At 41.4% G+C, this 25,745-nt stretch overlaps 1 protein-coding gene across 2 annotated transcripts in view; it reads left to right on the plus strand.

The window, feature by feature from the left end:
• Positions 1–25,745, plus strand: part of LOC117357978 (L-gulonolactone oxidase-like) — a 186,530-nt gene that overhangs the window by 35,096 nt on the left and 125,689 nt on the right. For both annotated transcript variants that reach the window (XM_033939279.1, XM_033939281.1), the window contains exons 4-5: positions 2,215–2,309; positions 24,267–24,357. In XM_033939279.1, coding sequence (XP_033795170.1) covers positions 2,215–2,309; positions 24,267–24,357 — 186 coding nt within the window. The remainder of the gene's footprint in view (positions 1–2,214; positions 2,310–24,266; positions 24,358–25,745) is intronic.

The raw sequence follows: 25,745 nt of genomic DNA on the forward strand, positions 1-25,745 counted from the left end.
CTTTCATATGTTGAAAGATTAGAGAAACTGGGGCTCTTTTCCATAGAAAAGTGAAGACTTAGAGGGGACATGATAGAGACTTACAAGATCAAGAAGGGCATAGAGAAAGTGGAGAGGGACAGATTCTTCAAACTTTTGAAAACTGCAAGAATGAGAGGGCATTCGGAAAAGTTAAGAGCGGACAGATTCAGAACCAATGCTAGGAAGTTCTTCTTTACCCAGAGCGTTGTGGACACACCTGGAATGCGCTTCCAAAGGGTGTGATAGGACAGAGTACGGTATTGGGGGTTCAAGAAGGGATTAGACAATTTCCTGAAGGAAAAGGGAATAGAAGGGTATAGATAGAGGATTGCTATACAGGTCCTTGGACCTGATGGGCTGCCGCGTGAATGGACTGCTGGGCATGATGGACTTCTGGTCTGATCCAGCAGAGACACTGCTTAAGTTCTTAATTATAGTAAGATGTGTACCTGGGACTTTTTATGTGAAGTTCACTACAAATGTTGGCCCCCCTCCTGCAACTCAATGGCTTATTTTGTCCGTTTTTCTTTTGGATGTGATTTTTTTTTTCCCCGAAAATGGTTCATAAAGATAGACACACAGCCATTTTCAAAAAAACAAGATAGATGTTTTGCAGTTTTGAAAATTATGATTGCTACTGTACTGTCAAAACTTGGATTTGTTGGGTTTTTTTAATTTTTTTAAATTAATCTTTATTGGTTTTCAAATTTGACAGTGCCATACAATTAATTTAGATATAAACATTACAAAGAAGGCACTTTGAATACATTAATACATAAAAATAATCATTCCCCCGCCCCCTCACCATAACTTATTATCTTAATTAATCTTTATTCATCCAAACTTTATTATTTATCCAAACTTGGATTTGGACGTCATATCAAAAATGCCCCTCCACATCAACCAGAATTATCTTTAAAGTTCTGTGTCTGGTTTTAAAGGCCTTTTCCTGGGTACACCAAAGAATCTTTCTGATAAGATAGCCAAACAAGATCATCAACAAACTTTACACAACATTGCTTATTACAGCTTCCTTCAGTGAAGATAATTAAATTAACCATGGCCATGTTTGGTACTGGATTTTTGTATGTCTTCGACAAAACGTCCAAACTCAGATTTGAACATTATATCAAAAATGGCCCTCCATTATATGTCATATTTTTTGATCCTGAACATCTTAAATTGTTCTAGATAATGTTTCCTATTTAGCATGGTAGTGTGCCACCCATGTAGAAGCTAATAATTCGGGTGTAAATATTAAGGCAATAGAAATTAATCCTTTGCTGATTAATCAATTTTCCTTAAAACTATACCCCTCTTCTACGAAACTGCGATAGCAGTTTCTAGCGCAGAGAGCCACGCTGAATGGGTCACGTTGCTCCCGATGCTCATAGGAACTCTATGAGAGTTGGGAGCAGCGCAGGCCATTCAGCACGGCTCCCCGCACTAGAAACTGCTATTGCCGTTTCATAGAAGAAGGGGTATGTCTCTTTTTTATTTCAGTTGGATCTCAAATAAAGTCAAACCTTGGATAACAAATAATGTAGTTTACGAGTGTTTTGCAAGACGAGCAAAACATTTTCTAAATTTTAACTCGATAAACGAGCGTTGTTTTGCAGTATGAGCACATATACATGCGTCACATCAAATACGCACAAAAAATATGCGTCGCATCACTGATCGCGTCTGAACATAATACATGCACCCGCAGTTCAAACACACACAACACACGCACATCTTACGCTGAGTGTGGCTGAATGTAATCAAAGCATCATACCCAGTTCGCCCACAGTGTAGCGACTGTTTGAAACGAATGAGATCTTGTAATACAAATACGTGCAGTACTGTATTTTCTATTAAAGTTTTCGGGATGTGGAACGAATCGTCCAAGTTTCCATTATTTCCTATGGGGAAATTCACTTTGTTATGCAAGCGCTTTGGATTACGAACATGCTTCTGGAACTGTATTGGGGAATGAGAGGATTATGTTTTTCTATTTTTAAATGTTTTCTAGATGATAATTTGTACTTTTTTATTCTAGTTTCTGAACAAGTGATATTATGCTTGTAAATTTGTTAAACTTCAATAAAAAGAAAGTTAAAAAATATCTACTGTCCAAAGTTTCAAACATATAGAAGCACAATATTTTTAAGACTGGGATTGTTGTCCTCATAATGGTTAAATCTCTTCTAGGTGGATAAGGAGAAGAAGCAGGTGACAGTAGAAGCGGGAATTCTCTTAGCTGAGTTGAATGAAGAGCTGAGAAATTATGGCCTGGCACTTTCCAAGTAAGTTCGTCAGCTCCTCACATCTATGGTTGGCATATTTTTATTTTGCTCAGTTGCAGTCAGATCTTCACACTCTTTTTCTGAAAATATAAAAATTACTGAAATATTTTTTCATTGATAACACAACTGTCATGATTATTGAAGAACATTAAGTACAAGTTGGGATGGATACCAAACTTTCATGTCTCCTTTCCTGGATGTTTATGAATTTAAGCCATGTGAAAGAAGTCTGGCAGCAATTCTATAAGTTGGTACCAAGATGTAGGCGCCATACTAGGTCATGTTTAGGGCTGAATTCAATAAATGGCACCCCAAATCAGGCATTGTTAAGATCCATGCTAACCACAAGTTCTGTAAAGATTACGTAGCACTCAGCAACCTTTAGAGAAAAGCACTTGGGGGAAAATTCTATAAATAACAACTAAAGTAGGTACCTATAATTTAGATGTCCATATACTTAAGTGTCCAAATAGATTGAATAATAAGCACTATTTATGACTTTAACAAGCAATAATTAAAAGTTAGACTTCCAAATGCTGTGCTCAATTCTCAAAAGAGGCGTCTACAATTTCAAAGATGCAAATAAAATAAAAAAAAAGGCAACTTGCAGGATAGGTGTAGGCTTGGCCTTAATATAGGTGTCCGTTTGCAGAATTCCATGGCACTCAGCATTCTTAAGTGTTCTAATACTTCTATCTTTTCGCCTACAATGTTGGCATTGCAAAACCAAGTCTGTCTCCTTCTCTCACCCCCCACACTTCCATTCAGCGTTTGTCCCCCTCTCTCACCCACTCCCATATTTCCATTCAACGTCTGTCCCCCTCTCTCACCCATTTAGCATCTGTCCCCCTCTTTCACACCTCCCCCCTTCCATTCAGCATCTGTCCTTCTAAAACTAAAGCACTACTCAACCTCTTCCTCTTATCAAGTCATCTCCCTCTTTTCCCCTCACCTTCGTGGGTGCTTTCTAAAACCAAAGTTCTCTCTCTCAGACGGGCCTAATGGGGAAGCCATTCTCACAAGTTGCATGCGCGCGGCTCCCCCAAAACATTTCCTCTGAAGCAACTTCTGGTTTCTGCCTGATCGCATCAGAGGAGAAGCTTTGCGGCAGCTATATGCGGGCAACTACTCAGAATGGCTGCCGTACACATCAGGGCCCCTCTGAGAGAGAAAATGGCCATGAAGGTGAGGGGAAGGGGAAGAGATGTCCGGACAGCGGGGCCCAGTGCAGCTACTCTGTTTGCCTTTCCCTAATGCCAGTGGACCCCCCTGATGTTTTCAGGCTCGAGGCACGTGCCTACTGGGTCTACCCTTTAATCCGGCCTAGCATTTAAAAGTAGTTAGTGTTAAAAAGAAATGGGCACAAAGATGGACAGCTTGGGAGTTCAGATTGAGGGTGTCAGGATACCCAGTTTCCCTTTCTGTTTTATTCTAGCCTGCACAACTGGAGCAATATGCACTGAATAGAAAAGAGCCTTGCCTAACAATTGACACATGATTACAGAACAGCACTCAAAAGCTCTCAGGAGGATCTGATTCATTTTCTGCATTTAGAAACAACTCAAACAACTACCAATCTATAGTACACCATTATCAAAGGCAATGCAGACAGACATGGACCCTGCCATTATGTTCTCATTGTGTAAGAAAAATTGTACTACAGAGATGAGGATTTGCTGAGGTCTGAGAATAGATATGAGGGCAAATGCAAACCTTTACTTGAGCTCCACAGAAAGGTAATAGTATATAATGTAATATGGAGCGCGGCCATGGTGGTCCACAGGCATGTCAAGGAGTTCCTTTGACACTTCCCTCTGACGTCAGAGAGATGGCTTCTGGGTCAGTCGCAGGCAGCGTATTGGAACTGCTGCCCACAGCTTTGTGAAGAAGGAAAGAAGGAGGAGGAGGCTGCCAGGAAAAAGGTACACACTGGGGGAGGGGGCAAGAACTTGGAGAGAGGGGGCATGTTTATTATACACAGTTTTAATCGTATACAGTTAAAACAAACAGAATCAAGTTTCAGGTTTCTTTGTTTTTGATATACCGTCTATCAAAATAAGTGTCTAAATGATGTGCAATATAATGAGATTGAACAAAGCAATAAAAAAGGTAAATAAAAGCAATATCATCAAATATTAAAAATACTAGACGGATTCACATTGACGTACATAGAACAAAAGGGAAGTTGGGGAGGGGAAGTTTTTTTAAATACATCGAAGTAAAATTAGTTAAAAAGGAAGTTAAATGGGGAGTGGTGAGACATTAGGGTGGGGAGCGCTTCAAAAGAAGCATTTGGTATTTCAAGGCTTCACAAGAGTTGAGGGTTTGAGAAGCGAGAGCTGGTCTAAAGAGTATAGGCGTCTTTAAAGAGAAAAAGCTGGGGGCAAGGTTTAAAGACACTGCCATATTTATCATAAAAAGGGGCATATACTGTAATTCAAACTAATAGCATTGTCCTAGATGAAAAACGCCTATGAAGAGTTAGGTTTTAAGGAGTTTGTGCAAAATCTTAAGTTACCAGCAGTGGCTTACCTAGGGTATGTGACACCCAGGGCCTATCATTTTTTACACCCCCAGCCCATCATTTTTTTTATACCCCCAGCCCATCATTTTTTTTATACCCCCAGCCCATCATATTTTTGACCCACACTACCGTCCTTGGTACACCACTGCTACGGTTCGAAAAAGGCTAAGAAGCTGGTGGGAGCGGTGAAAGCGTCCTTTAAGGAACACCCTCCCAATCTGGCTCTTTCCAGCCCCCTTCGTGACGCCACCGGACAGCGTTCTCAGCCATTGGTCGAGCGCCCAGGCAAGGTCAACCAATGGCTGAGAACGCTGTCCGATGGCGTCATGAAGGGGGTGGGAGAGAGCCAGATTGGGAGGGTGTTCCTTAAAGGATGCTTTCGTCGCTCCCGACAGCTTCTTAGCCTTTTTCTTGGCCGCGGGGATGGACCGGCAGCTGCGCTGAAGTGCAGGTCCCAGGAGGTTCTGGACCCCTAAGGCGTGCACCCGGGGTGGTCCGTCCCCCCCCCCCCCGCCCCACTCTTGGTTCGCCACTGGTTACCAGTGATAGCATTACATAGGGCTGGCCCAGCCTTAGAAAAACATAATTTTTTAGTTCTTACCTATCATTATCATGCAGCTACATATAATAGAAAGTGGAGACAATAGCACTGTTTTACCCACATATCAAGAGAACTAGAGGTTTATTATCTGGAGAATCCTGTACTTTCTTTCCTTCCATGTCAGCTCTGCGTGATATATATTCTTTTAAGATATGCTACCATTTGTTCAAATAGTCCTCTAATTAGTTGCAATGTAATATACCTAAGATTGACAGAGTAGGACACAAGGAAGGAAAGAAAACAAAACAAGAGGGAACAAAAGAAAGAAAACCAGGGTTCTGTCACAGAGTGAAATATGTTAGCATTTGTAATGATTTTGCTCCTGAATTCCATGGCATGGTGTCTGTGTCATGTTTTAAGAGGATTTTTTTTTTCACTCTCTCTCAAGTTTAAAAGCAATAAGATAAATCTCTGAGCTCAGCAGGTTAAAGCAATCCTGAGACTGCCGTAGTAGCACTGAGGAATCAAAGGAGAACTGCTCAGAGACAGCTGCTTTGTTTAACCTTGGGAAAAAAAGGGATTTTGTGGGATGCTTGTCATGATTTTGACAGGAGCCAGAGCTCAAAAGTGATAAATAACTGACCATTGATTGAGTTTCGATCCCTGCGAGCCCTTACACTGCCACTTCAGTGATATGTAACTTTTCCTTCCAGGCAACAGCCTTAACTGGAAATCTCAAAGAGCCGGCATTTAAAGTAAGCGAGGGAAAAGGAACAGCCCGCTCTTCTCCGATACAGAACCTACAAAGAGAGGCATGATACTTCAAATGTACACCTTGAAGGAAAAAAAAAATTTTTTTAAAGTGGGGTTGTTTTAGAAACACTCAAATATTTGATGGGCTTTAATAAACTATGAGAAGGTGAAATTTCTGACATTCAAGAACAAGGGATCTGAGATTACAGGAAAGATGTAGAGGAAACTTGATAAAATACCAAGAAGAAAGTTGTACCTAGAGAGGAGAACCCATGATAAAATTCAAATATGCTTGGCACAAATGTTGAAGAAAAACATTAGAAAACTACAATATTACAAACTACTAACAAGCTGCTCTTTACCCCCTGAAGAGCAGAGGCAGGAAACAAGAACCAAACAATACTGTAAAAACATGAGCTCAGGACACTGTGGGCCATGGGGGGAACCAGGCAGCAAACAGAAGCTTTACAATTCCCTTAAAAACCATTTGTGTTAATGCTGAATGGCTGGTGGCGGCCACATAGCATCCAGCAAGACCATATTGACAAAGCTGTGACATCAACCTTGCTAGTTTTGTTAGCTGTTCAGCGTTTATGCTTGGTGGTAAGGCATGAAGTAAATAAGGCATTTTGTATGCTTGTCTATCCAGGATGGTAGCAAACCAAAGAGGAAGATAACAATCTCCTTCAAAATACTAGCATACATGGGTAAAAATTGATTTTTGTTTTCTATAATGTTTGCAACTATATTTTTCTCATTAGCTTGCAATAAAATGTTTATGTGTGCAAAATAAGCAAACAAAAACCTTGCACAATATTATTATTATTTGTACTCGTATTTATCTATATATATAAAATCGGAGGTATGTATGTATGTATGTGTGTGTGTATGTGCCGCGATCACGCAAAAACGGCTTGACCGATTTGAACAAAACTTGGTATGCAGATCCCTCACTACCTGGGGTGATATGCTCTGGGGGTCTCGCGGCCCACCTGCACACGTGGGCGGAGCTACAAACAGAAAATCAGATTTCACCCATTCATGTCAATGGAAAAAATGTAAAAAGCTGCCAACGCAAAACCGGCTTGCCCGATTTGAACGAAACTTGGTATGCAGATCCCTCACTACCTGGGGTGATATGTTCTGGGGGTCTCGCAGCCCACCTGCACACGTGGGCGGAGCTACAAACTGAAAATCAGATTTCTACCATTCATGTCAATGGCTAAAATGTAAAAAGCTGCCAACGCAAAAACGGCTTGCCCGATTTGACCGAAACTTGGTATGCAGATCCCTCACTATCTGGAGTGATATGTTCTGGGGGTCTCGCGGCCCTCCTGCACACATGGGCGGAGCTACAAACAGACAATCAGATTTCACCCATTCATGTCAATGGCAAAAATGTAAAAAGCTGCCAACGCAAAAACGGCTTGCCCGATTTGAACGAAACTTGCTACACATCTTCCTTTTCAGTTTAAGAGATTGCAAATTCCAGTGATACTTGCATTCTCTATCACAATCAACAAATCACAGGGACAGACTATTACATACTGTGGAGTGGATTTAAGATCCCCCTGTTTTTCCCATGGTCAACTCTATGTTGCTTGCTCAAGGGTGGGTTCACCCAAGAATTTATATGTTCTTGCTCCTGGAGGTGAAACTAAAAATGTTGTTAATCAAGTTTTCTGTTAGTTGTATTGTATTCATTTTGTCAAATATTTCACATTATAATTTGAATATTGTACTTTTTATAAAGCTGTAAAAAAATAATTTCATTCACCACTATAAAGTATCTTTATTTGAATCCATTTACAGTGTTATTGCTATAATTAAATACCCGTGCTACGCCGGGGCATCAGCTAGTATATATATATATATATATAGAAACATAGAAACATAGAAGATGACGGCAGAAAAGGGCTACAGCCCATCAAGTCTGCCCACTCTGCTTACCCACCCCCTGTCTATGCCCTAATGACCCAATTTCCTTATCTTGACCCTCGTAGGGATCCCACATGGGTATCCCATTTATTCTTAAAGTCTGGCACGCTGTCTGCCTCGATCACCTGCACTGGAAGCTTGTTCCAATGATCAACCACTCTCTCTGTGAAGAAATACTTTCTGGTGTCGCCATGAAATTTTCCGCCCCTGAGTTTGAGCGGGTGCCCTCTTGTGGCCGAGAAAGAAAATATCATCTTCCACTTCGACACGTCCCGTGAGGTACTTAAATGTTTCGATCATGTCTCCCCTCTCCCTACGTTCCTCAAGAGTGTAGAGCTGCAATTTGTTCAGTCTCTCTTCGTACGAGAGACCCTTGAGCCCCGAGATCATCCTGGTGGCCGTCCGTTGAACCGATTCAATTCTGCGCACATCTTTACTGTAATGTGGCCTCCAGAATTGCACACAGTACTCCAGATGAGGTCTCACCATGGCCCTGTACAACGGCATTATGACTTCAGGCTTTCGGCTGACGAAACTTCTATTGATACAACCCAATATCTGCCTTGCCTTAGATGAAGCCTTCTCCACTTGATTGGCAGTTTTCATGTCTGCACTGATGATTACTCCTAAATCTCATTCTGCTGAAGTCCTAGTTAAAGTTTCTCCGTTCAAGAAGTACGGTCTCCTACTGTCAAGTCCCCAAATCAGTCAGACTAATCAGTAAAACATATTACACAGTATCAAAGACAGCCATCAGTTACAATGAAATTAAAAGTGATTACTTTGACCTGAAAAAATCCGACATCACTCCATATTTCAAAAAACTGCACTGGCTACCAGTCGAGGTCAGAATAATTTTCAAATTCGGTTGTCTATGCTTCAAAACACTATTTGGTACTGCACCCACACCTACCTTCTCAAACACTTTGTTCTCCAAAACAAACTCCACCTCTCACGCAGAACAATTCAAAAGATGCCTCGACAAGACACTTTCCTTCCAAGCAGGAATCTGGAACAATACTCTTAAGTGACTTACTCCTTAACTCATCATCATACCAATCATTCAGAAGATCATTGAAAACCCATTTGACATATTTGTTTAAACTTCCTCAAACGATTTCCTCTACTTGCATGCTCCTGCCTTCTGATATATATAATTATGTTACACGCCTGTTTGTTTACTCCTACTTCAAGCTCTTGAAGTAACTTCGCTGCATTCCTACAGCCTCTCTTGTTGTAAACCGTCTTGAACTGAAAGGAATGACAGGATATAAATAAAGCTATTCTTATTATTATTACTTGCCTTTGACAACTGTACTACTTATCTAAGGATATTCACAATCCTCATGGTTTCTCTATAACGTTTCCTGGCCCCCTTCTAACCCCTGAGTTAAATAGTTTTCAAGCAATTATTGGAGAATCCTTTTCAATTCATTTACTCAAGAATGGCAGGTTTGAAAAATCGAATTCTCTAGCTTATCTGCACCTAAAGCAAAGTGGTTTACCTGAAACAAGGGTTCTCTGTAGAGAGTAGGAATATGCAGCCAAACTATGGATGATGTCACTTACAAGCCTTGTATGCTCTCTCTCAGAAAAAAACAAAAAGTGGCTTCTGAGAACAAGCAGGGGTTCCCACACTACATTTTTTAGTTCCCACATATATTTTTTGGGCAGGGGCAGTGGGAGAATGACTATTAGAGAATGACACGGTGGCGGTTTACCCGCGGCTACCGCGTTTAGCTGCGGGTAATCCGCCAAAAACGGGGAATGAAAATTAGCAGCCTCTGCAGGGACGGGGACAAGGCCATCACCGCCCCGTGGAGCGGTGAATGGTCTTGTCACCGCAGTGAGGCATAAAGGATCGTGCGGTCCCCGCAGCTCCCACCCGCCCACCCGCACGCCGGCTCGATCGTTTAACCCGCTTCCTCTCTCCACCTCACCCTAGCCTGCCGGCCCTCTTCCTCGGCGACCGGAACGCCCCCAAAAGAGCCGCGCACGCGTGGCCGCCCAGTACCCAATCCTCTGCTCTGACCCAACCGGAAACAGGAAGCTGCTGCAGAGCAGAAGATTGAACCCTGAGCAGCCGCGCATGTGCGGCTCCCTGAAAGAGTGCCGGCCGCCAAAAAAGAAAACCGGCAAACCAAGGAGAGCTGGAGAGCAGTAGCGTACCAAGGGGGCGGCGGGAGGGGCGAAGAAAGTAATGGCGCCAGGCCTTGGAGCACCGAGGTATATATATAATATTATTTATTTATTTATTGCAATTTTGAATGGGAAGTGACATAAAACGAACTATCAATTTTGTTTCCTTGTCATTTTATAATGATAGTACTTCCCTAACATTCTAGAAATTGTGAAACTGTTATGGCTGACAGTGTGGTACCTTTGCACTCTGTAGACATGAGAAACTGGGCAGACTGTCTGGACCAGCTGGTCTTTATTTGCTACTAGCTGATGCCCCGGCGTAGCACGGGTATTTAATTATAGCAATAACACTGTAAATGGATTCAAATAAAGATACTTTATAGTGGTGAATGAAATTATTTTTTTACAGCTTTATAAAAAGTACAATATTCAAATTATAATGTGAAATATTTGACAAAATGAATACAATACAACTAACAGAAAACTTGATTATAAACAACATTTTTAGTTTCACCTCCAGGAGCAAGAACATATAAATTCTTGGGTGAACCCACCCTTGAGCAAGCAACATAGAGTTGACCATGGGAAAAACAGGGGGATCTTAAATCCACTCCACAGTATGTAATAGTCTGTCCCTGTGATTTGTTGATTGTGATAGATAATGCAAGTATCACTGGAATTTGCAATCTCTTAAACTGAAAAGGAAGATGTGTAGCAAGTTTCGTTCAAAACGGGCAAGCCGTTTTTGCGTTGGCAGCTTTTTACATTTTAGCCATTGACATGAATGGTAGAAATCTGATTTTCAGTTTGTAGCTCCGCCCATGTGTGCAGGTGGGCCGCGAGACCCCCAGAACATATCACCCCAGGTAGTGAGGGATCTGCATACCAAGTTTCGTTCAAATCGGGCAAGCCGGTTTTGCGTTGGCAGCTTTTTACATTTTTTCCATTGACATGAATGGGTGAAATCTGATTTTCTGTTTGTAGCTCTGCCCACGTGTGCAGGTGGGCCACGAGACCCCCAGAACATATCACCCCAGGTAGTGAGGGATCTGCATACCAAGTTTCGTTCAAATCGGTCAAGCCGTTTTTGCATGATCGCGGCACATACACACACACATACATACATACACACCTCCGATTTTATATACTGTATATAGATAATCTACTATGTTATGATAGATAGATAGATAGATAGATAGATAGATAGATAGATAGATAGATAGATAGATAGATAGATAGGGATAGCTCTGTCGGGGGTGGCTGACTGCTGGGTCCCTCTTCCCTCCTTAGCCTGTTGCCTGCCTCTGTGGACTTTTCTCCAGTTTTGGCTGCTTTGAGACCTGTTTGGGAAATTGGCAGCCTAAGCAATGAAGACATTTCAAGCTGGACTTCTGTTTCGACTGATTTTATTTTATTTTTTAATTTTATTTCCAGTTTATGATTTTTTTAATTTTTAATTTCCTGTTTTTACCCCTTTGTTCTATTTTATCATTTAAATTTCCCCAGAATTCTATTGTTTAACGGTTTCCTCCCTTCTATTTCTATTCCCTCTCTACTCTTTCCAACCTTCCAAAGTCCTCCCTACCCTCATCTAGCCTCTTTCTCTGTAACGTCGCCTAGAGCTTGTACATGTTATGTGCGACTAACAAATGGAAGAAATAAATAAAATAGATAGATAGTATTATAGATAGATAATGAGCGGCTGCTGAAAAGTTCTCAGCCCATCCAAGAAGAGAATGATATGGAGTCATGAAACTTACAAGTCATTCCACATTTTTCTTGACACTTTTTGTTTCAATGATATGAAACGAAACAAAAAGTGTCAAGAAATGTGTGGAATAACTCGTATGTTTCATGGCTCCATATGATTGTCTTCTTGGTTGGGCTGAGAACTTTTCAGCAGCCTCTCATAGATAGCTAGATAAGCAAGCTTCCCGCCTATCAAGGTTATGTAAGCAGTTTACAATCAGATACTCAAGCATTTTCCCTATCTGTCCTGGTGGGCTGGGGTAATGGAGGTAATGGAGTATTGGGTACCTGGAGTAATGGAGTACTGAGTCACTTGCCCAGGGTCCCAAGGAGCAGCGCAGGGTTTGAACCCACAACCTCAAGCTGCTGAGGCTGCAGCTCTAACCACTTGGCATAGCAGAAGACAGAATATGACTCTGGTCTTCTTTGAGCTGTCTTCAACAAACAAAGAATTAATCAAAACAAGATACAGCCCCAGTAGTATTAATATCAAAAGTACACTTCCCCTCCCCATTCTTGTTTCTCAAATATGGAATCAATTAGAAGAAAGTTTGTAAGAAACAGACATAGAAAAGTAAGTAAAGCATTTCATTCCAAAATTGACCTTATAGCTTAGAAGAGCCAAAGCATGAAGAAGCAAGTCTTCACCAATGAGGAAATCTGAGTCAGTCAAATGGAAGCTCATAGTAAAGGAACACCTTCACTTCCTGGAGACAGTGAGTGAGTGGAGTCATCTAACCACCCAGAATGGGGGTAAAGGTGAATAGCAGTCCAATTGGGGTCAATAATTGGATTTTTAATAAGCATTTGTTAGTGCTAATTACAGTAAAATCAATTACAAGGTATGCGTGTAAATTTAGGCACAGAATTTAAGCCTAAATTTTGCGTGTGAATTAAGAATAGCCTTACTGGGTCAGACCAAGGGTTCATCTAGCCTAGTAGCCCGTCCTCACAATGGCCAATCCAGGTCACTAGTACCTGGCAAAACCCAAAAAAGTAGCAGCATTCTATGCTACTGATCCAGGGCAAGCAGTGGCTTCTCCCATCTCTACCTTAATAACAGACTATGGACTTTTCCTTCAGGAAATTGTCCAGACCTCTCTTAAAACCAGATGTTACCCGCTCTTACCACAACCTCTGGCAACACTTTGTTTTCAGATTATTAAGGCCTGGATGCGACAGAATTAGATTAAATTGAATGTGGCGAAAACTGAAGTTTGGTGTGTTGCTCGGGAGAGATTGTTGGAGATGTACCTAGCAGAGATAGTGTTAGATGATGTTGTGGTTCCAGTGCTACATTAGTGTAAATATTTAGGGGTTGTATTGGATTCAACGCTATCTTTTAAGCCTCAGGTGAAGTCTGTGGTATCTCGTGCTTTTTTCAAACTTTGTTTATTACGTAGATTGAGAGACTATTTATCTGTCGATAACTTCAGGACCATAATTGGTACAATGTTGACCCCAGTATTTGATTACTGCAATGCATTGTATTTTGGCTTACCCAAGTGTGTGCTTCAGGCTTTACAAGTTGCTCAGAAAGCCACTGTACGTATTATTGTACGGGCATTGAAATTTGATCATATCACTCCAATTCTTTGTGATTTACATTGGTTGCCTATTGCGGTACATGACAAATTGTGATACATGTTGAAGGTATTGTGCTTAATTTTTAAGCTTTTTTAAAAAATTATTAATTTATTTTAATCATTTGAAAATAATAGCAAGCGTTACACTTGTTCAAATAAAACGAAAGGAAAAAATGACAAGCAATATTAATAACACATAAGTAACAATACAACTTCTTCTTAGATCCCAATTAGAACCAAAAGGGGGAGAGTTCACTTAAAGGGACTTTCGATTAAATCATTCAAAGTAACAATAATAAAAAATAAATGGTTTTAACGGATATAACTTCTCTCATATACTATGGGCTCCTTTTACAAAGCTGCGCTAGTGGTTTTAGCGCACGCACCAGATTAGTGCATGCTATAGCGTGCACTAGCTGAAAATCTACCACCTGCTCAAAAGGAGGCAGTAGCGGCTAGTGCACACAGCAATTCCGTGTATTAAGGCACTAGTGCGGCTTTGTAAAAGGAGCCCTATAACACCCATTTACTCCCTGATGATCTTTTTCATGTCTAGAAAGCTCCTAAGATGTTCTGGAACAAAAAAAGTATATTTTGTCCCCAAATATTTAATGAGACATTTACAAGGGTATACCAACTGAAAAGTTGCTCTTAAATCTTTCACTTCTTGCCTCATTACAAGGAATAATTTTCTCCTTTCCCGTGTCTTTTTGTTAACATCGGGGTAAATCCAAATACGCTGACCCATAAAAGGAGCTTGAGCTTTACGAAAGTAGAGTTTTAATGCAGCATTAAAATCTTGCAAAAACACAAATGAGATGAGTAGCTCTCTCCTCAATTGTCTTGGTGGATGTTTCCAAAATTTCTGAAATATTTCCCAGGTCCAATGATTGAGGCAAAGGCACTTGATTTACTCCTGGTGTTTCGCTCCCTATTTTCTTAGTAATATCAGGTAAATAATAAATTTTATTCAAAGGAGGAATAAATTTGGGAGCAAAACCCAATATTTGAACTAAATAATTTTTAAGCTTTTAAAAGACAATTGCCCAATGGTATTGAGCTCATTGTTGCATTTCTACCATCTGATGCGGATGTTACGGTTCGGGGATAAGATGAATTTGGAAGTACCTTCCTTCAGTGTGGTAAGACTTTCAAGGTACCGCAAAATCATGCTGACTGTACAGGGGCCAATTTGTTGGAATATGTTCACTTCTGAGATAAAGCAAGCAGCAAGCATTTTGCAGTTTAGGAAAATGGTGAAAACCAGGTTGTTTGAAAGAGTGTTTTCTTGATAGCACAGATTTGATTTAATTTTTTTTTTTTTAGGATTATTCTGAGGTTCTTCAAATGATGTTTTTAATGGGAAATATTATCTGGGACTTTATGTTGTATGTTTCTTGTTAGTCATTTTGTTTGTTTTATGTTACAATTGTTGGATGTGCGGGCTATATATTTTTTTAAATAAACATGTTCCAGAGCTTAAAAAAGGGAACACAGAAATGGTTGGGGGGGGGAGTACTTTACGTTACGCATGCAATTATAAATAAGGGCATCCATGCCAAACTTTTTTTTTTTTTTTAATAATTAAATCTTTATTGATTTTCAATTTAAATCCAAGTATTATCCATGCCAAACTTTAGGTGCAGGCATTCGCACCATGGTTTCCTTGGCAGGTCTAAATTTAGTCATGGTTCCTGCTTGTAAGTGCTATTCTATAAACTGTACCTGCACTGTAGCTGACAGAATAGTGCTTTTTTCAGCACAGATTTTTGGGCACCATATATAGAATTCAGCTCCAAATGTGCAATGAAATGATATTAAAATTAAACTTCACACACCGTGACCATGGCTTAATATTGACACCATAGCATCAATTTTTCCTCTGTCAGATGTGAAGTGTGAATGTTATGGGCTTGCTTTTTAAGTTGCTAAAGAACTTCCAATAACTTTAAGTATAATATATCTGGTTGCATCAATGTGGCTTAGTTAAATGGAAATACAGTACTCTGGGCTGGCAGCACTTCTCATTCATGCTATATAGAATCTTGGAAGCTGTCAGTGCTCGTAGGCAATTTCTACGATAGTGTCAGATGGGATTTTCTTGTCATTGCTGTCTTCCATGGAGACTTTTCCGCAATGATTTTCTGTCACTTTCCAAGGGCAGCTGAAAAAGAGACAAGTATTATTATGGAGGTAATCTTCCTGTAATACTTTGTTGGTTTATTTCTGTGATTACCAAATATATGCTTTGACTTATGTCACTGCAAGACTGTATGTGGCAAAAAAAAAAGAGATGAAATGCTTTCATCAGTCTCTGCTGGTACCGACGGCAGTGATAGAGGACAAAAGAGAAAAAAGGGGAAAGCAAACAGCAGTCTGGGGTGATGTCATTAAGGGACGATTTTGATTAGCCCATTGTTTTCCTAGTATACTCGTGCATGTTTGACACATGTACCATAGAGCTATTTTTAAAAATTTGCAAGGAGTAAAGCAATGGCCTAGGAGTTAGATCAATGGGCTGATAACCAGGGAATCCAAGGCTCAGATTCCACCAACACTCTTTGTGACCTCATAAAAGTCAGCCCGCCCTCTGTTGCCTCAGGTTCAAACTAAGGGGTAGATCAGTGTCTCGCAAACTTTTTAGAGCTGGGGCACACTAAAGAGACATCAGGAAGTGCGCTGGCATTGGCGTGATGATGTCACGCACATGCGTGCCATCAGCGTGCCAACATCAGCACATGCTCAGAGACCCTCAAATGGGCCTTGCGCCGAGAGGAGAGAAGGGCCAGCAGAGAGAAGAGGTGCCGGCGTCGGGAGATTGCTTACAGGTCGTGCCTCTCTTTGCGAGACGCACATCCTGTAGACATTCAGCTGGCACCAGCGTCTCTCCTCATCCCCAGTGTACTGCGGCATCCCTGAAATCTCAGGAGGCACACTGGTGTGCCGCGGTACACAGTTTGTGATACACTGGGGTAGATATTGAAAAGAATTTAATTAAGCAGGAAAAACTCTGCCCAGTTAAATCCCACTGACCTAGCTGGTCATTATTCAGTAGCACTTGACCAGGTTGAACCACTGAATATCACCGCTAACTAGCCAGCCCCTAACTGGCTAGCTCAGGGGTGGGCCTGGGACGGAATTAGGATGAAACATCAACTTAGCCAGTTAGTAGTGATTTTTCAGTCTGCTAACTGCCCTAGGCAAACCTAAGGAGGAATTTGAAGAAGTACAGGCCTAAGAGAAGGTCTGGAAGATTTATTTATATTTTTTGATGTATTACAATGTTTCTATTCTATCCCCCATCTTCCCAAGAGTATAGATATCTAGGTTTTCAAAGGAGTCTTTTACTAAAGGGCATTAAGCATTTAATGCATGTTAACTGCTTCCACACAACTGTGCCAGTTCTTAGCTTGATTTAGCAAATTCTATAAATCGTGCCTAAAGTCATGCGTATACATCAGCATGCTTAGCTGATGTTTGCGCATAACATAATCAAATAATAAGCTTAATCAGCACTGATAATTGGCAATTAACACTTCATAATTGGCATTAATTGGAATTAATTGAAAGTTAGGTGCCCAACTTGGTAGGCGCTAGCACAAAGTCCAATGTGCGTAGCTAAGGGTGGGCGTGCTAGGGCAGATTAGGGGCGTGTTTTCAAGTTACGTGCCTGTTTTTGACAAGTGCTGTTGTGTGCACTAGTAAGGTGCAGGCAGGTAGGCCAAGAAAATCCTGGCATAAACGGGGTGTACCTAAAAGTTGTCATGCCTAGTAACATAGCAGAGATTAGGCGGTGCTAAGCATGATTCTGTACAGTGCGCATAACAGTTATAGAATTGCGCTTATAGCCTTACTGTTTTTTTTAGGCAACATATATAGTATATAAGTGCACTTTCTATTATAGGGTGGGAACTAGGCAAGTCATGGGTAGAGTATGAGTTTGGGTAGTATATTGTAGTTGCTGTTAGTGCAGGATCATGTAACGCCTCCTCTAACATCCAAATTCTTTTGTACATTGTCTAAATTTTGGTGCTGAAATTTGCATGTAGATCAAAGATGTGCATGAAAATTAATTAGATAACAAGCCATTAACTAGCATTCAATTGTTGAAGTTATATGGTGATACAGTAGGTTTGGGGTAGATTTTGGAGGGCTCACGTTTGCTACCCAAAACCTACTGTGCCATTATGTAGGTGATGAGTGCAGGTATAAGGACTGTTGGGATGCTATACAGTTGAATAAAGTAAGTTTGGGGTGAGTAAGGGGTGAGAATGCTGCCTGAGACCCTTCATGTGAAGTTCACTGCAGTGCTGCCTAGGGTGCCCCACTGTTCTGCTGGGATGTCTGTGTGGCCAGTCTACTAAGATGCTGGCCCCTCCTAATTCCCAATGGCTGGTTTTTGTGCAATTTTTATTAGGATGTGTGGGGGGGGGGTTTCCCCCCAAATGGTTTAAAAGATAAATGTACTGAGGATAAATACATCAAGGACATGGCCATTTTTCAAAACAAAAAGATAGACGTTTTCCTGTTTTGAAAATGGTCATGTTCGATACTAGATTTTTTGACGTTTTCCACAAAACGTCTAAACTCGGATATAGACATCATATCAAGAATGCTCCTGTACACTACCTTGAGGCTAATCCCCAGCTTAGTTCTAGTTTTTGTGTATATGGCACCATCATCCTCTGCATTGGCCCACTAATTATACTTTGGCTTGTTGAAGAAATGAGAACTTCTTTAAGCTAATTGTATTACCTACAATTGTGTTGTCCAGCTTCTGCAGATCTGGGTGAACTAGTCATGAACACTTGAGAATGACTTGTTGTTAGGTGCCATCGACTCATGTTCGGGTCCTAGTGACTTGATGAATTCTGGATCTAAAAAGAAATTGACTTTGTGCTAGTCTGTAAAGATCCTCCAGCGTCATCCCTATAGTTGTTTTCAACGTGTCCAGCAGGTTGCCTTCTTTGCCTGGTTCCTTTAATCTTTCCAAACATGATGTCCTTCTCCAGTGATCTCTCATTTTGGGTAGAATTTAAGATCTTGTGTTTGATGTTCAAGGTGCTTCAATGCATTGTCCTATAGCTATTTGCTCACTTTTTCGATGGTATTCCCCTACCCGTGAGTTGCAGTCTGCTGACAGTTTGAGATTGGAAATTCCATCCTTAGTAACCGTTAAACTTGCTGGTAATAGGAAAACACAATATAAACTAAAATAAGTTCCTTTTACAAAGCTGTGCTAGGGCCTTAACGCGCAGAATAGCGTGTGCTAAATTGCCCCGCGCGCTAGCTGCTACCGCCTCCTTTTGAGCAGGCAGTAGATTTTCAGCTAGCGTGCGCTAAAATGCTTAGCGCACCTTCGTAAAAGGAGACCTAAAAGTACATTATAACTACATGATAATATAAAAATCAATAATGTATATTATATTGTTTAAATAAGTGGGTTTTAAGATCTTTTCAAAATTGATAGTAGGTAAGAATGGAGAAACAAGAAGATTCAAACACTTCTCCTGGTTTTTCATTCTTCATAGTTTCATGACTTGATATACATGCACCAAATTCATTGTATCGTATAATTGTCACTGTAAAGCAGGAGAAAGTCTGTAAAATTGTTTGAGCTTAAAAATAAAATACCACAACAATAGAGAAAAATGTAGGAATATTGTCTGCCTATAATTAGATAGATACAGATATAGATATATCATTTTTTAAAAACAGCTTGGTATTGATTTTCAGTCAAATAAATGCATCCAAATGGAACTGAGTAAATCTACCCTGGCTTCTTAAGATGGATATTCAGTCACAGTTATGGACCATGTGGGTAATTTTGTAAAGTTGTTTTTTTTTTCATGTGTGTATGCCAGTATTGGGGTATCCTTATTTTGCCTGGTGAGCATCAGGGTAGGATATTTTAGGTAAATTTAGAGTTTGTGGGGTCAGGCCCAGGACCAGCCAGAACCAGGAGGCCAAAAACACATTGATCCATTCACTCAGCACTCTCCTTTAATCCAATAAATTACTCCAGGCCAGAACTAAAGTGTTTACTTGAGGTTAGATGATGTTTGCTGAAACATGGAACAAAGCAACTACCATGTTTCCCCTAAAATAAGCCCTAGCAAGATTTTCGGGGTTGGTCCTAATATAAGGACCTACCCCAAAAATAAGCCCTAGTTGGATCGATCCCCGAAGTCCCTCCTGAATGTCCCCGACATTCCCCCCCCCCCCATGTGCAGCATCTTTCCTCCCCTCTCACCCATCCCCTTGCGCAGCATCTTTCCATCCCTCCTTTCCATCTTGCGCAGCAGAACCCTGCCAAACCTCCCACCATGAGGCCGACATACCTCCGTTCCAAACAGCATGGCGATGGCCTTCCCCGCCAGGGCCTTCCCATCCCTCTGCTGCATCACTGATCTCATCAGTGACGTGGCACAGGGAAGGCCCCGGTGGGAAAGGCCGTGAAGCAATCTATTAAGTGCTACTGCCGCTGCTGTTTGGAACGGAGGTATGTCGACCTCACGTTTCAAGGGTCGATGGGGTTCTGCTGCATGGGGGAAAAGGCTTTTTATTATCTGTACAACACCCCAAAATTAGTGAAGATCGCCCACTGCAGCAGTCCTGGGATTTCTAGTCCCAAACGCTAGCTTTAGTTGGGCTACAACACCCCAAACAATGAGTGTAACAGTCTTTTTAAAATTGTCAAAATGGTGCCAGATACACTTCAACACAGGCTTCCATTACAGTAAACAGGCAAGTGGCTTATCCTTTGGAGCTGTTTGCTATTATAGTTACCTCAGAAAAGTTGTCACAACGAGATCTTATATTGTTATTCTTGCTCTTCCTGTATTGTCAACTTGACGATTGTGTTTTCTTGTGTGGGCCATTTGCCATTCTCAATAAACATATATTAATAAAATAGAAAAGCCCATGTATTATCTGTTCCATAAAAATCTCACGACTTTTTTATTTCAGAAATGTTATGACATCTGAAATTCAGTTTGTTTAAAGATGATCTGTAATTTGTTTGTTAACCATTTAAAGTTCTATTTTATAGGGAAGATGTGGCATACAAGAACAATGCTTAGATTAGATTAGATTAGATTTAATGCAAAACAATGAAATTGCTTTCGGGGTTCTGCTGCATGGGGGGGATGGGAGGGATAGAAAGATGCTGCACAAGGAGATAGATGAGAGATTATCGTTGTACACAACAAAAAAAATAAGACATCCCCCGAAAATAAGCCCTAGTGCAGGGGTGTCCAACCTTTTGGCTTCCCTGGGCCGTACTGACCTAAAAAAATTTTCTGGGGCCGCACAAATGCGCAAACGCTGCAGAAAGACAGAGGAGGGAGCCGGCAAGATGGTAAACAGCAGAAGAAAATACTGCCTCGCCCTTGACCGGGGCCACACAAAATACTTCACGGGGCCGCAGGTTGGACACCCCTGCCCTAGTGTGTTTTTTGGACCCAAAATTAATATATTATTTTCAGGGAAACACGGTATATACAAGCAGTGATAAAATAGGGCAGTTTCAATCACTTATAGTCTTTAATAGATTATGTTATGAACACTCTCCCTCTGATGTTCAGCCAGTGGCAGTCAGAATTCTTTTAAACACTTACCATCAATATTCAGTGCTAGGCCATGTCAGGGTACTGGCACTGAATATTCAGATAATTATACGGCCCCCAGCTGAATATCGCACTGGGGCCCGTATAACAATTTTTATTTTTTTTAGAACACCTAGTCCTCCTCCAGCCTCTAATTCTCTCTTTCTTTAAACACTAACCATCACTGGCTAAACCCCCCTTTCCCCTTTTTACTAAGCTGCAGTTTCTACCATGGCCTGGACTGCTAAATGCTCCAACACTGCTCCAACGCTCATAGAATTCCTAGGACTGTTGGAGCAGTGTTAGAGCATTTAGTGCTTTGGGCTGTGGTAGAAACCTCTACCATGGCTTAGTAAAAGGGGGCCTACATTAGACCCAAATATTCAGGGCTGAAGATCTGGGTCTTAAGCAACACCCAGATGTTATGTGGGTATAGCCATTTTTTTTTCCAGTGCCTGTCTCGCTTAGCTAACTGGGCAAAGATAGGACTGCTTTTGCTGTAGTACCATATGCCTAGGTACCAATGTGACCATTGGCACTGAATATCACCAGTGTTTGCCCTGGTCACCGTACATGAAGAAGGACACAGTACTACTCGAAAGGGTCCAGAGAAGAAGGACTAAAATGGTAAAGGGGCTGGAGGAGCTGCCGTACAGTGAGAGATTAGAGAAACTGGGCCCCTTCTGCCTTGAAAAGAGGAGACTGAGAGGGGACATGATCGAAACATTCAAGATAATGAAGGGAATAGACTTAGTAGATAAAGACAGGTTGTTCACCCTCTCCAAGGTAGAGAGAACGAGAGGGCACTCTCTAAAGTTAAAGGGGGATAGATTCCGTACAAACGTAAGGAAGTTCTTCTTCACCCAGAGAGTGGTAGAGAACTGTAACGCTCTTCTGGTGTCTGTTATAGGGGGAAAACACCCTCCAGGGACTCAAGACAAAGTTAGTCAAGTTTCTTCTGAACCTTATGTTCTTAACTCTAAGTATTGTCCCAACTCCATCATGTCACTGATACAGTGCTGTGGTGGTCCGAGCAGCTTTTCAGCCACTGAATAATATCTCCTGGCACATTTAACATAGCTTAAGTGAGCAGGAACATCTTCTGACTGCTTAACCAGTAGTCTCCAAAGCGCAGCCCCAGGGCCCCATATGTCCCCTTAAGTCCTTCATTGTGGTCCTCAACAAACAGTTGGCTGAAATGTTCTTCATATCCTGTAAATGCATTAAATTTCAATGTTGTCCACTTGATATAGTAACTGCAAACAATGGGCACCTTTTTACAAAGCTGCAGTAGTGATTCTCTCAAGGCAAAGGCACCAAAGCCCATTTAGTTCCTATGGGCTAGGCGCAGTTGCTTCCACAGCTTTGTAAAAGAGGCCCAGTATCTCTTAAGTGTGTTACTCAGGTGTTGCATTCATGGAATTCGCTACTGTTAGCAATCCAAAATAAAGTGAGTTTATAAAATATATCTTTTGAAGTGTTGTAGAATCAATTACATGTCAAAATGTACAGCGCTACTTCCACCTTTCAGGGCCGTTCAAAAAGTATCAGACCTTTATTCATACAAAATACTCGTATTCAGATACAACAATCTTATACTAATCTCCTTCAAAGTAGTCCCCTTGGGCTGCCACACACTTCTTCCAACGGTTCTGCCACTGTCGGAAGCAGCACCGGAATGACTCTTTTGAGATTGCTCACAACTGGTCCATCACATTCTGCATGATGTCTTCTCTTGACTGAAATCTGGTCCCTTTCAGGGGCATTTTCAGCTTGGGGAAAAGCCAGAAGTTACACGGAGCCATGTCAGGAGACTAGGGAGCCTGAGGAATCACATTTGTGTTATGTTTAGCCAGGAAACTCCGTATCAAATGTGAAGAATGGGCAGTTGCGTTATCATGATGGAGCTGTCAATTGCCCATTGCTCACAGGTCTGGTTGTTTGCATCCCACAGCATTATGAAGGTGACGCAGAAACTCTTGGTAGTACCCCTTGGTGATTCAACAATCCTGCATCACCAAGGTCCTCATTTGGTCAATGACGATCTCATTTCTGGATGTTGAGGGCCTATCAGAACGTGCTTCACTCTCCACTGATGTGCAGCCATCTCTGAAGCGGTTGTACCATCCTTTATCTGTGTGGTGCCCATTGCTTTGTCTCCGAAGGCCTGTTGAATCTTGCGGATCATTTCCATTTGGGAATTGAATGCAGTAGCGTTGTTCAACTTTTTCTGTCATTTTGTCAAAAATGAAAATCGGACGGCACTCACTTACAGTTCCTCACTCATCACCGGTCTGCCAACGATTGACAGCTTCTGTAGGCAGGAAAAAATTCAAACATGCGCATTAGGGTCGCCTACATACGTGCACCAAATCACGTCTCCCTAGCTTTATTTGTTTACGCAAGAAAAACTAAGGTCTGATACTTTTTGAACAGTCCCCATAAGTGATAAATTGTAATAGTAGTAATTTTTAATGTTTAATACCCAGTCTGAACGAGCAGGTCAAAATGGTTTACAGAATTAGTAGTATGGGTAAGCTTCTCATATTCACACTGTGGCCCTTTACATGAAAAGTTAGGAGATCACTGGCTTAAACCATTCTGAATGTAATTATTCTCCTAGTTTCCTAAAGGTTCAAACATAACTCCCAATAAATACAAATGTATTCAATACTGTTTGCCCAAGGGAGCTCAGAATGGTTTACATTAAATTAGTCAGGTACTCAAGCATTTTTCGCTGTCTGTCCTGGCAGGCTCACAATCTACCTAGGGCAATGGGGGATTAAGTGACTTGCCCAGGATCACAAGGAACAGTGTAGGTTTGAACCCACAACCCCTGGATACTGAGGCTGTAGCTTTAACCACTGTGCCACACACTCCCCACTCCCAACCTATAGCTGAGAGAATTCCTTTTCTTTAAGCTGAGTATCCATGAGCTCTGTTATTGCTCAAGACCTTTCTTTCCTCCAGCCCCAATCTTTCTCTCTCTAGATTATGGCTTATGTTTTAAAAATCAGATCAGTTGGGGAAACAGCTGTCTGTTTAGCGTTTTGTGCACAATTCAAACTGACAATCCTTGAACGAAAGAAGAAACTTGTTTTGCTTTTCATTCTGCAGTTTAGGAGCAGTTTCAGAGGTGGCTGCTGCTGGAGTGATTGGAACAGGAACCCACAACACCGGAATACATCATGGAATTTTATCAACCCAGGTATTGCTAGAAATTGTATACTGAATAAACATTTGTGTCCTTTGAGCTATTCTGTACTGGTGATAAAAGGGCCAGGATAGAAATGTACAACAAACCTACAAGTCAGCTTTTTTTTAAATCCAGGCTTAAGTGAAATGGTGTGGTAGCTTTGTTAGTCCACTTTTTAAGATAATATATAGAAATAGAAATATAGCAAAACAAAAGGAATAAAGGTGATACCTTTTTGTTGGACTTCTTCAGATCATAAATAAGCAAATATTGACAAATACCAGTATATAATGGAAACATTAAATTATTTCAATGACAGTCTCACAGAAGGAGAGATGGGTGGGCAAGGTGAGAAACAGAGAGGGCTGGGTGGGTGAAAGATAGAAATAGATGATAAGAAAGTAGCAAAGCAGTAAATGTGATGGGGCAAGATTCACTAACCTTCACGATCCTGTCCGATCTGTGGGTGATCTGTGGCAGGACGAATGATTTGCAAATGGGGGTAATGCAAATGAGGGTGATCTGAGGCATGCCCCCCCTTCTCCCCCCCCCACTCCCCCCACGACTGCATGGATCGCTGGAGAGCGATCCTGATGCATGCACAGACCATCTTCTTTGCTTGTAGATGGTCTGCGCATGCGTTTTCTCTCCGGGCTTTTTTTTTGTTCTCGGTGCAATTTTATTTTTTTTAACTTTTTTACTCGCCGTGGTTTTAACGTGGGGCTGCACTGTGGAGTGTTCTGGAACTTAACAGAACACGCCATAGTGCAGTCCGCTTTAACCTGTGGGTTAAAAACACGGGGCGGCAAGAGCAGGAGAGTCGGGGATCTCAGTTATAAGCGCACGCTTTCCTTCTGTTTTGTCTAGTTGCATGCTATCAGAAGAGACGTGAACCTGTAGGTTTTAAAACAGTCATGGCAAACAACACAAGTGCGAAAGCTGACAGAAGATGCCCACAGTTGGTTAAAGATGGGGCAAGCGTTTGGAGGGGTTTCGCTCTCTCTTTATTTATTTTTGTCAAGCACAACCTAGAGTAACTATGGAGTTAAAGGACTTGGGGCGGCAAGCAGGAGAGAGCAGTGTTTTTACACAAGCGACTGGCCCTCAGCAGTCACTTGTTTTGGGATTGGCCAGCCCAATCGGTGTTCCTGGTTTTTTTTTTAGTGAATTGCTGCCTTCCTACATTTGCGTGCCATTCCCCCTCATTTGCATGCGCAGATCGGATCAGGAGTGAGGTTAGTGATTTGGGTCAGAGTCCCAAAGTGGTCGAGACATGATCAGTGTCCTTAATGAATCTAGCCCATGATTCGTAATTGGATAGAAACCCAGCCATAACATGTAACTCCTGTTTTGTAAATTCTACCCACTTATGTAACTACCTTCCTTTATCTGTTCAGAAA

Source organism: Geotrypetes seraphini, chromosome 3 (genome assembly GCF_902459505.1).
Source record: "Geotrypetes seraphini chromosome 3, aGeoSer1.1, whole genome shotgun sequence".
NCBI classification, from domain to species: Eukaryota; Metazoa; Chordata; class Amphibia; order Gymnophiona; family Dermophiidae; genus Geotrypetes; species Geotrypetes seraphini.